At 35.6% G+C, this 12,480-nt stretch overlaps 2 protein-coding genes across 2 annotated transcripts; one reads left to right on the forward strand and one right to left on the reverse strand.

The window, feature by feature from the left end:
* lgals17 (galectin 17) lies at window positions 1-4,815 on the forward strand. Its single transcript, XM_048161143.1, is given in 7 exon segments — window positions 1-158; window positions 1,418-1,458; window positions 1,553-1,822; window positions 1,825-1,899; window positions 3,082-3,351; window positions 3,628-3,678; window positions 3,823-4,815. Coding segments are annotated over 7 exon segments (804 nt in total). The 5' UTR covers window positions 1-141; the 3' UTR covers window positions 3,903-4,815.
* A 980-nt stretch (window positions 4,816-5,795) lies between these two features.
* On the reverse strand, window positions 5,796-11,731 carry plin2 (perilipin 2). The gene is made up of 8 exons (XM_048161142.1): window positions 11,440-11,731; window positions 11,205-11,256; window positions 10,862-11,057; window positions 10,692-10,774; window positions 10,417-10,603; window positions 9,226-9,347; window positions 6,610-6,690; window positions 5,796-6,474 (listed from the first exon to the last, which is right to left on the reverse strand). Exons 2-8 carry the CDS (start codon window positions 11,232-11,234, stop codon window positions 6,070-6,072), a joined length of 1,104 nt encoding a protein of 367 aa, XP_048017099.1. The 5' UTR covers window positions 11,235-11,256; window positions 11,440-11,731; the 3' UTR covers window positions 5,796-6,069.
* Between the last annotated feature and the right edge of the window lie 749 nt (window positions 11,732-12,480).

The following is a 12,480-nucleotide window of genomic DNA, read 5'->3' on the forward strand; positions in this document are numbered from 1 at the left end:
CCACGCTGAGGTAACGGCTAATCCCTTAATGAAAGTTTCGTTTTAGAGAAATGGAGAAAGACTGTAGTAGATAACGCTGCTGCTGAGCTCTTTACAGTCATAGCATATCTGGCAGGAACAGGAGCCGATCACAAATGCGACATGGACAGAAGTAACTGGTGAGAAACCTCTTTAATACCAACTCAATAGAAGACTAGGTGATATTAAGAGAATATTGACACGTTCTTAAAATGTAATGATTCGAATCAACATTCGGAGCTTGTTGTTGTTTTTGTTGTTTTTAAAGTTTGTCGCTTGACTGAGTAAGCTAGCATAGCCTAATCCAAAATACAAAATTGAATAGGTGATATAAAATAGCAGTAATAGCTACATAAAAAAACCTATGTGGTCCTAGAACTGCTGTCCTGAAACTGCAGCCTCCGGTATTGCAGGATCCTACCAGCTAGATTGAGTTTAAGTTTCGTTTCACCGAACAGCGTCAACACTGCTGCGGCCTTTTAAACAGGAATCCGAAACTGAGAGAGCAAGAAGCGTTCAAAAAAACAGATGGAGCAGAATGTAATAGAACACAAGAATGCACTCAAAACGCGTTGGAATATTTTAAACTTGAAAATGCCTAGGGGGAAAAAAGATGATTTCAAATGATTTTTCCGGCAGAATAGCCTATAAACAAAAGAAAACATCTGGATAACCTAATTGACTAATTGGTTTAGATGACCATCCTAGCTAGCAAAAATATGTTCTAAAAACGTTAGTTCCCATTGAGTAATGAAAACATTATTCTGAATGATTCTGAACGATTTCTTGGTTAGTTTAAGGGAACATTTTATTTTATAGCCTACTTCTGCAAACATTACGGTTCCGTTCCGTTAGAATGTTCTCTAAAAAGTTCTTTTTAAGAACTGTTCAATCCAAAAATGGTTCATCAATGGCATCACTGCGAAAAAAACCTGACAACAAACGAACATCCAACTAAATTTTAGTTAATAAAACGTAAATAGCCTAATGTTTTTGTGCTAATGTTAAAGACCAGGGGCCAGTTACATAAAATTAGCCACTATGTGTCTTAAGAACTAGTTTGACCAACTATCAGTTATAAGAGGTAATCAGTCTTACCTTTCCAGTTCAAATTAGATCAATCTACCTTTTTATGTAATTGACTTTAAAACGTGAGGACCAGTCTTGAAGAAAAAAATGAGATGACTAACTTTTAAGACTAGTCTAAGCAGTTTATGCAACTGGCTACAAATAGCCTAACTGTGAACGAACATTCTATTAACGTTACTGGAATACTGTTTGTTCATAACTTTGAAAGAACCTTGCCAGAACGTTCCCTTGTTTGCTGGGGTCATTTGTAAAGTAGATATGGTTCAAGTCTCTGTAATTATAATTTAACCTTTATAACATTTCTTCACAGGGTTTCGGCCTTTCTAATGCAATGGCTGCTCATTTGTGTTGGTAAGTAGATAATGACAATAGTAGGCCAACTTTATTAGGCTATTTATAAGCATTTTTGCTTTTTATGTAGTTTAATAATAATTTATCCCTATAGGCTCCTCTCCCCTCTCAATGGTTGTCTACACCTCATCGAAGGTTGGTCTGCCAGCTGTGCTGCCATGTGCTGTGGGATCACACCTGGACTCTGGTCAAACGCCTCACATTCAGTGGCAGACCATAACCAATTCAGTGTTGGAGCGAATGGGAGAGGAACTCTTTCAGGGAGAGGCTTACAGAGACCGGGCGGATGTGCCTGAGGAAATGCTTATGAGGGGAAACTGCTCTCTGTTCTTGCGGGATGTCAGATTCAGCGATGCAGGTGTTTACGGAGTTACCTGGTGGTTGGTGAATCAAGTATCAAGAACCGAATTTTCATTCAGAGTGTTCATCTTGCAGTTGTTGGTGAGAGTTTAACACTTAACACTGAAACATATACCTTAAAGTGTATCAAAGGCAAAACTTTCACAAAAATGTTTAGAAAATGCAAAGATCTAAAAATGTACAGTTTTAAAGGAATAGACCAGTTTAGTGCCAGTTAAGATCAACTGACATCACATGTGATGTAATATATTTATTACCACAAAAATTAATTTTGACTTGTCCCTCCTTTCCTTACTTACAAAAAAGAGCAAAAATCTGGGTTGCAGTGAAACATTTAAAGGGTTAGTTTACCCAAAAATGAAATTTCTCTCACTAATTATTTACCCTCATGTCGTTCTAAACCTGTAAGACCTTCGTTCATCTTCAGAGCACAAATTAAGATATTTTTGATGAAATCTGAGAGCTTTCAGACCTCCACATACACAGCAACGTCATAAACAATTTCAAGGCCCAGAAAGGTACTAAAGACATCATTAAAATAGTCCATGTGACTACAGTGGTTCAACCTTAATGTTATGAAGTGGCGAGAATACTTTTTGTGCGCAAAAACAAAACAAAAATAACAACTTTATTTAACAATTTCTTGTCTTTCTGGTCAGTCTCCTACGCTGTTGAAGTTGTAAACACAGTGCAGCGCTTCCGGGTTCTACGCCAGAATGCTGATTCATTATTGGACGGCTCCTGCGTCAGCATCACACACATGCGTCATGGTGCTCACGTGAACAGCGTTGGCCAATAATGAGTCAGTGTTCTGGCGTTAGAACCCGGAAGCGCTGCACTGTGTTTACAACTTCAACAGCGTAGGAGACTGACCAGAAAGACAAGAAATTGCTAAATAAAGTTATTTTGTTTTGTTTTTGCACACAAAAAGTATTCTTGTCCCTTCATAACATTAAGTTTGAACCGCTGACTATTTTAGCGATGTCTTTACTACTTTTTTGGACCTTGAATTTGGTTACGTGCTTTGTATCTTGGATTTCATCAAATATATCTTAATTTGTGTTCTGAAGATGAACAAAGGTCTTACAGGTTTGGAACAACATGATGGTGAGTAATTAATGACAGAAATTTAATTTTTGGGTGAACTAACCCTTTCAAATTGAAGAGAATGCGGCCAATCTACATACTCACTGTTTCTATATAGCGGAAACCTAAATTGATGCTTACTTTTACCTCCATCTGGCTTGTCTCTTCCCACGGTAGATCACAGGATCATCAAGCCTGTGGAGACTGGATCAGACCTGATCCTGGATCTGTACACGAATCAAGCTGAGCAAGTGATTTTTCAAAACAAAAATGAAACCAGATGGACAGTCTTGTGGGAAAGAGGTGCAGACATAAGCAAGAAAGGCTATCCAAAAGAGAAAGACAACAAGTTGGTTTTTAGGAGGGTTACGGCCAGCAGTGCCGGAACATACAAAGTTCTAGACTCACAGGGTTTGGCGCTCAGCACAGTGAAGGTCACAGTTAAAGGTAGGTAACTTTTATTGAGTACATTACTACACCCTTAAAATAAAGTGGTTTTATGGTTCCATGAAGAACCTTTAACAAAAATGTTTCTTTAGATTATTAAAATTTTCTTCACATGAAGAAAACAAATGGTTCTTTTTAAGAACTGTTCAATCCAAAAATGGTTCATCTATGGCTTCACTGCGATAAACCCCCTTTGGGACATATTTTTAAGAGAGTATTTACCTGTTATAGTCAGTTGCAAGACTGTGTTAATCTTAGTATTTTTCTCAATTGTAGAACATGTGCTAGCAAAAGAAACAGAATCTCTTCGAATACATTCTGTATTAGGTAAGCTGTACAAAAATAGTGTTACTTGACAAGCTAAGGAGAATATTTTTTTTAATTAAACACCTTGATTGGAAAGAAAGACATTCCTGTTTCTAACCATTTTGTTCTTTATTTCTTTCTTTCTTTCACTCTCACTTATTTTAGGTAAAGCTACAATGAGTATGCCTCCTTTAAGCCTCATTATTCTTTTCCTCTTATTTCACCTAATGCTTCAAATGAATTGAAATCATTCTCATTTTAATTGTTTTTTTTCTTTTCATTTTAATGGTAGCACTTTGCAATAAGGTCCCATTAGTTAACATTATTTAATGCATTAACTAACATCAACTAACAACTTTGTTAGCACATCAACTTTGTTAACATTAGTTAATTAAAATACAACTGTTCAATCTTAGTTCATATTTTTCACTGTTAGTTCATCTTAACTGATGTAGTTAATTAATGTTAACAAATGGAACCTTATTGTAAGCTCACTATTCCCCGGTTTCACAGACAAGGCTTAAGCTAGTCCTAGACTAAAATGCATGTTTGAGCTGTTTTAACTGAAAGCAACATATACTGATATATCGTAAAATATGTCAGTGGCATTGTTTTGTCTCAATATGCACACTAGTAATGTTTTTTCTAGTGAACATTTATAAAAGCCACATAAATGCCCTAATTGAACTAAGGTTTAATCCTGGCTTAGGCTAAACCCTGTCTGTGAAACCGGGCCAAAAAGTATGAAGTAGTGTGTGATTACGTGAAACCTGTGTGGATACTTTTGTAGTGGTTGTTTTACTGTACTGTACAATGAATTGTTAAAATACATTTAAATAAAGAGAGAATTAATATATGTATATATATAATCAATGTAACAATATGTAAAATATTGCAATGCCTATAATCCTCAGAATCCGACAGGTATAAAGGGGCAAACCCTCACATCAATTGCAGGGGTGTGTTTCCCGTACAATGACGTAACTTTGCCATAGTACAATGGCATTGTTGAAGAAATCAACTAGCTAGTCATGACTGTTTCCCGAAACTTTATTGTCACAAATTGCGCACTCTTCAAAAATGGCGTTTTAAATCTCTTGAAAATCTAAAAGAAGTTAATGACATTTGTATTTATTTGAAATAAAAGACTTTACTGAATGTCAGTTTGCTTATTTTGCTCAAGATAAGGATTTATTAAGTCCACATGTCATGCAAACAAGAAACTATGCTTAACCACAGGTGGAAAGCTGTCGTTCCAACCACACAACCTTGTGATGCCGTTTGCGAATGTTCGTTAGAACTATGGTTTCGGGAAACACCTGTTTCATAGCATGCCAGGTCATATCACACTGGACTAATGACACCTTTTTTAACTAATAGCAAGACATTTGTTGTATGATTGGTTACATATACTTGCAAAGAAACTTACAAAAAAGGTTATCAGCCTTTACACTTTTATTATTCCACCAAATTCATACCATGAGAGGTACCTGAAAACAACCTGAAGACAATAGCCTTGAAAACTTAAATGGATAGTTCACCCAAAAATGAAATGTCATTGAAATGTCAATGAAATGTCATCATTTACTCACCCTCATGTCATTCCAAACCTGTACAAGTTTCTTTGTTCTGCTGAACACAAAAGAAGATATTTTAAAGAGTGATAGTAACCAAACAGTTTCTGGTCCCCATTCACTTCCATAATATGTTTTTACATACTGTGGAAGTTAATGGAGACCAGCAGTTAAGTTACCCACATTATCAAAATATCTTCTTCAACAGAACATAGAAACTCATACAGATTTAGAACAATTTGAGGGTGAGTAAATGATGACAGAATTTTAATTTTTCAGTGAAATATCCCTTTAAGTAAATCCCTTTGACAAAAAATAAATAACTTCATTTATTTTAATCTATTAAAATGGCTAACATTTAAATCATACCACTGTATATGACTTGCTATATTTATATGATGCTTATTGTACCTATTATGACATTTTTATTATTTATTTGTATCACATTTATCTTTTTTTTTTTTCAGCAAAAAACACTGCATTGTCCTAGTGAAAATTTTAAATAAAAATACCATTGTTGAGGTGAAATTTCCATCATCAAACAACACAGACCACAAAAATAAATATTGTAAGTGTATTTTTTATTAGAAATGTACAAAAACAATAAAAAGACAGCAGATTAAATAGTGTGTAAAAGGCACTATTTATGCCTAACTGGATTAGACATATGCAGGCTTAGAATAGTAAAGTATAGATACTTCCGAAATATTATTCAGTAAAATGCTGTTTATTTAATATGATTGTTTTCACAGAAAATGTTTTACTGAATTTTACTGGGAGGAATGTGTGATTGTACATATATTTGTAAGATATAAACAAATGGTAATATTCTGAAATGTCATCTGTCTTCATTCACTGACTGTATCTCCACTTCAGGCTGAAGGGTACTTTGTTTGTTACTTTTGGGGCCGTTTGCAGTACTGCGCTGCACGCGTGGGTAAAACGGACCTACCAGCCAATTGAGAGGTGTATTGTTGACTAGGTAGTCCATGACGTTATCCATGGATTCTCCTATTCTGCTCAGCTGAGATCGACTGATGACGAGTATGGTACTGGGCATATCTCCTATGGCGGCCGTCTTTCTGAAGCTGCTGTATATCTCTATGGCGGACTGGCTGACAGAGGTGACCTGGACCGAGACGTGCTGAGGGAGACCTTTGAGGCTGGACACCAAGACCAGATATGTGGTCTGAAGTTGCTGGCTGAGGTTGTAGGCAATGGTCAGTGTGCGTGATTCTGTTTCCTGATTGAAAATCATTTGCAGAAGAGAAAATGAGATCCATGTATTTAACCATGTTAACTGAACTTCAGTCTCTAAAAACATGATATTCAGACTGTATCTTTGAGATAATTTCCAGTCACATGATATCTTGGATACCTCAGCTTCATTGTCTGTCACTGTCTCGTTCTCATCTTGACTCCCGGTCTTCCAGCCCATCAGTGAACGGGTATATTCAATCTAATAAGAAAGGAAATAACATTAGGAGACAGTCTTTTGTATGGAGGCCCATTTCCACCACATAAGGAAAAAAAACATGCTTTAGTAAATCATAATTATGAGATTGAAAAAGTAAAAATTATGAGATAATAAGTCATTTGTATGAGATAAAAAGTCGGAAATATGACATTATATTATAATTATGACATAAAAATCAAAATAATGGCTTAAAAAGTCAGAATTGTGCCATAAAAAGTTGAAATTCTGACTTAAAATGACATACTAAGTAATGATTATGAGATAAAAAGTTGAGATTATGACATTACTAAGTTATGAAAAGTCAGAATTATGACATACTAAATGATTATTGACAAAGTCAAAATTAAGATGATATTATGCCTTAAAAAAAATCAATTGTGATTAAAAAGTCAAAATTATGACATAAAAAGTAAGAATACCAAGTCATTAATGCGATAAAGTAAAAATTATGACATACTAAATCATAATTATGACACAAGTCAAAATTAAGACATACCAAGTCAAAATTATGGTTTTAAAAGTCAATTATGACATTAAAAAGATGAAATTGTGACACAAAAAGTAGGAATTCTGACATGCTAAGTCATTTATGAGTTGAAAAGTCGAAATTATGACATAATAAATCATAATTATGACATACAGGTGCTGGTCATATAATTAGAATATCGTGAAAAAGTTCCTTTTTTTATTGTAAATTATTTTTAAAAATGAAACTTTCATATATTCTAGATTCCTTACATGTAAAGTAAAACATTTCAAAAGTTTATTTATTTTTTTTAATTTTGATGATTAGAGCGTACAGCTCATGAAAGTCCAAAATCCAGTATCTCAAAATATTAGAATATTTCCTAAGATCAATCAAAAAATGGATTTTCAAAACAGAAAAGTTCAAGTTCTTTAAAGTATGTTCATTTGTACACTCAATACTTGGTCGGCAGCACATATTACAGCAAATGACTTGCTCCTAGCACAAATTACAGCATCAGTGAAGTGTGGCATGGAAGTGATCAGCCTGTGGCACTGCTGAGGCACTATTGAGCCTTCAGATCATCTGTATATTGTTGGATCGACTGTTTCTCATCTTTCTCTTGAAAATATCCCATAGATTCAGGGGTCAGGCATGTTGGCTGGCCAATAAAACACAGTAATATCATGGTCAGCAAACCACTTGGAGGAGGTTTTTGCACTGTGGGCAGGTGCTAAAGTCCTGCTGGAAAAGGAAATCAGCATCTCCATAAAGCTTGTCAGCAGATGGAAGCATAAAGTGCTCCAAAATCTCCTGGAAGATGGCTGCATTGACTTTGCACTTGATAAAACACAATGGACCAACACCAGCAGATGTCACGGCCCCCCAAATCATTACTGACTTCAGAAACTTCCCACTAGACTTCAAGCAGCTTGGATTCTGTGCCTCTCCAGTCTTCCTTCAGACTCTGGGACCATGATTTCAACAAGAAATGCAAAATTTACTTTTATCTGAAAAGAGGACTTTCGACCACTGTTCACTGTCCAGTTCTTTTTCTCCTTAGCCCAGGTAAGATGCTTCTGACGTTGTTTCTGTTTCAGAAGTGGCTTGGTAGTCCTTTTCCTGAAGATGTCTGAGTGTGGTGACTCTTGATGTGCTGACTCCGGCTTCATTCTACTCATTGTGAAGCTCTCCCAAGTGTTTGAATTGGCTTTACTTGACAGTATTCTCAAGCTTGTGGTCATCCTTGTTGCTTGTGCACCTTTGCCTACCCAATTTCTTCCTTCTAGTCAACTTTGCATTTAATATGCTTTGATACATCACTCTGTAAACAGCCACCACATTCAGTAATGACCATCTGTGACTTACTCTCTTTGTGGAGGGTGTCAATGATTGTCTCCTGGACCATTGCCAAATCAGCAGTCTTCCCCCATTAGTGTGGTTTCAAAGAACAAGAGATATTTATACTGTAGGGATGGTCATTTAATGAAACTCAAATGTAAATATTCTAATATTTTGAGATACTGGATTTTGGACTTTCATTAGCTGTATGCTCTAATCAACAAATTAAAAAAAAAAAAAACTTTTGAAATGTTTTACTTTACATGTAGGAAATCTAGTATAAATGAAAGTTTCATTTTTTTAAATAATTTACAATAAAAAAAATGAACTTTTTCACAATATTCTAATTATATGACCAGCACCTGCAATTATGACTTAGTATGTCGAAATTTCATATTTTTATCTCATTCTGATTTGGAATATCATATTTATGACGGTCATAATTTCTAAATATTTAATTTTTTGTCATAATTATTGCATAAAATGTCAAAATGACTGCCAGTCGTGTCATAATTTCAACTTTTTGTCATAATTTCGACTTTTTAATCTTTAGTATTCATAATTATGACAGTCATCATTTTGACTTATTATTTCATAATTATGACTTAGTAGTATGTCATAATTATGACATGTCATAATTTTGACTTTTTATCCATGGTGTAGTTTAGCGGAGATCTGGACTCTTGGCTGTGTTGCATGGCATTACGAACCTTTTCAACAGCTCTCTGGTAAGCCCTGTCCTTGACTTTGCTGGAGAGAGACCCCAGTCGAACGAAGTAACTGGATGCTTCACTGTTATTCTCAAATCCTTCAGTGTTCTTCACTTCACATTCTGATTTTGAAAGGACAACCACAGAAACAGGACAAAGAAGCGATTGTTAGATTTCATAATTTTCCATTAGCATTTTATAAATGATTAGTAAGGCTCTTGAAACGGTAATTAATTTCAGATTCCAGGTCAATAATCTCTTTGAGATGTGCTTAATTCTGATGTTCCACACATAAATAGGATTAATACTTCTCTTTCTGGAAAATGGAATTCAGGAACATAATTCCCGGGACTAAATGCAGTCTTTTGACAGAGCATACAGTATGGAAATTGTTTCAATGTTATTTAAAAAGCCATACTTTATAAGAAGCATATCACAAGACTATCACAAGATATAAGCAATCTTATATGTACATTTGCTGTTCTCAGAGTGCAAGAGACTTTTATAGACAAATAAAGGGGATAGTTCACAAAAAAAAAGAAAATTTTATCATAATTTAGTCACACTCATGTCATTCCAAATGATATTTGAAGAATGTTTCGACTTTTGTCCATACAATGGAAATCAGTGGCTCAAAAAACCCCCCCAAAAAACATTTTGACCCCACTGACTTTTACTGAGATAATTTTTATAAAACATATTCCTTTGTGTTCCACAGATGAAAGAAAGTCATACAAGTTTAGAACAACATAAGAATGAATAAATGATGACAGACGTTTCCTTATGAGGACTGTGTTAGTGGCAAGTTTTAACATCACCATGAATCTTATGCATCTAATTTTATGTAATATTTCAGCATTTTTCTGTGCACATCATTATTATTATTTTTTAAATTAATGTGCCCTCATAATCTTTAATCAAAATACCTTCCCCTCCCTCTTGCAGCAACATCTGACATGTTTACTGCCACGAGGGCGGGACAACCTGTCACTCACATGAGATCAACCAATAGCGAACCACAACCACCCAATCAATTCCCAATGAGCAAAATCAAGTTCTTGTCTACATTTTTCTTATTTGAGAAGCCATTTCACATCACAATAGGGAAGAAAAGAGGCCATCTTTTAGAAATAACCCTAAAGCTGAGCAACTTTAAGTCACAGTAAATAAACATGGTCCATCTATCCTCACCTTTCACATCCTCAGCTTCAGGTAAGTACTGCTCCAGCAGAGTCTCAGATGTGCTCAGCGCTGTGTCCACTCTGCTGCTCATCAGTTTGACCGCCCTGCTCTCCATCATCGTTTGGACTCCACTGCTAACCACCGTCTTGGTCTTTTCCATGCTGTCCTGCACTGCCTCTTTGGCATTGGCGACAATCTGAAAGAGAAGAATGCATTAGAGCAGTGCTTAAAACATGTAGTATGCTTAACATTTAGACAATATTAAAGTGGAGTTTACTAAATACCTGATCAGACGGCTTGTGTAGGATCGGCAGAGTCTTCTCTATCTTATCCAGTCCTTTGCACGCCAGGTCATTTGCAATAGAGACTACAGAGGGACACAATAACTTTTAGTAAATACATTTTCAGTGTAATCAGCCCTGATTTCAACTGGAAAATCAGTCAGTCAACTTACTCTGAGGCTCTAGTTTGCCAATGATTGGTAAAGCACTGTAAAAAGCAGCTGAGGTTATGGATTTCACACCATTCTCAGCCACCTCACACACAGACTTCAAGTATGGATGGTTGTTCTTGGTGTTGCAGTACACATTTGACACCATGCCATAGGTGGAAATAACCAAGGGAAGGTGAACTATTCGATCAACCACATTCTAGAAAGGAACGGACAGGGATGAAGACATTAAGTGACGTTCTTCACATATTTTTATATAGCTTATATATTTTTATAGTATTAATAATTAGCATTATTCATTTGAAATTAAATTTAAATGGTATAAATGAGGTTTAAAATGCCACACCTGGTTATTCACAACGTCCACAGAAGCCATGTCACTGTAATTAGCAGAAAATCTGCAAAAGATCATTCAATCTGTCATAGCAATAGAGATTTCTTTCTTTCTTCTACTTGAAACTTTAATCAACATAGTTGATAAATAACATCTCTCACAGAAACAAATTATAAAGGATAGACGACACTAAACACAATAAGAGCTTAAACATCACCATAAGAAAAAAGAAAAGCGCACTATTTACCTGTTGTGCTGTCTGAACAAAATTCACGAGTCGACTCTCAGTTGCTCTAATGAGGATTGAGCGAATGTCCCGGATTTTATAGGAAGGAATTCTGGTGACAGACTGGATGACGTCGAGACGAGTGATGTAGTCCAAAGGTCGTGTACTGAGGGGACTTCACTGAACGATATGAATGACATAAACCAGTGTACAAAGATCATTCAACGGTTAAACACAATGTTGGTAGTTCTCAAACGTTTAAAAGAGCCTGTGAGAAACATTCATGCTTAAAGTAATCGTTTCACGTCTTAAACTTGTGACTAGAGCATGTTTTTTGATTGCAGACAACTTGCATCTGACATATTGCAGCAACTTCCTGTTTTGCTGACCTAATAACTGAGACTGGGTGAAAGTTCACACATACTGTAGAGTTCAGATGAAGTGGGGCATATGAGTTAAATGACCCAATGTTGCCCTCTACTTATCAAAAGCTCAAATATAACAGTCATCGATCATCGCAATAAAGGACTTTGTCATCCTGAAGATGTGTTCATCTGACTGACATCATCATCATAGAAAGTCATGTCATGTGACTAAAATTCATGCGCAAATAAGAATAGCCTACTATAAATGCTTGTTTCTCCCAGAGAATAAACAAAATAATTTTATCTCACGTTTTTTCCACTCACAATTAGCCTACAAGTTTGTCTCACAATTCAGACTTTTTCCCCTCTGAATGCTTATTACGTCTCGCAATTCGGTTCTTGTTTCTGACATGGATTAAAAAAAGGTAGGTTAATTGCGAAATTGTCCTCTCGCAATTCTGACTTTGACTCTGACAGAACTGCGATTGGCCTAAACTCAGAATTGTGAGATATAAACTCTGAATTGAGATTAACTCGCAAAAAAAGTCAGAATTGTAAGATGAAAAGTCGCAATTACCTTTTTTATTCCATGGCAGAAACAAAAGAAGAGACGTAAACTCAGCATTCAGAGGAAAAAAAGTCAGAAGTCGCACTTACATTTTCATTATTATTATTCTGAGGAGGAAACAAGCTTCCA

Source organism: Megalobrama amblycephala, linkage group LG16 (assembly GCF_018812025.1).
Source record: "Megalobrama amblycephala isolate DHTTF-2021 linkage group LG16, ASM1881202v1, whole genome shotgun sequence".
NCBI classification, from domain to species: domain Eukaryota; kingdom Metazoa; phylum Chordata; class Actinopteri; order Cypriniformes; family Xenocyprididae; genus Megalobrama; species Megalobrama amblycephala.

Bases quoted from the DNA above. Each gene is read 5' to 3' on its own strand.
- plin2 (XM_048161142.1), bottom strand. From the start codon at position 11,234: ATGGCTTCTGTGGACGTTGTGAATAACCAG. The intron at 10,775-10,861 runs GTAAGTTGACTG...GTCCCTCTGTAG, and splicing joins TGGCAAACTAGAGCCTCAGA to TCTCTATTGCAAATGACCTG. The intron at 6,475-6,609 runs GTATCCAAGATA...ATTTTCAATCAG, and splicing joins TGACAGACAATGAAGCTGAG to GAAACAGAATCACGCACACT.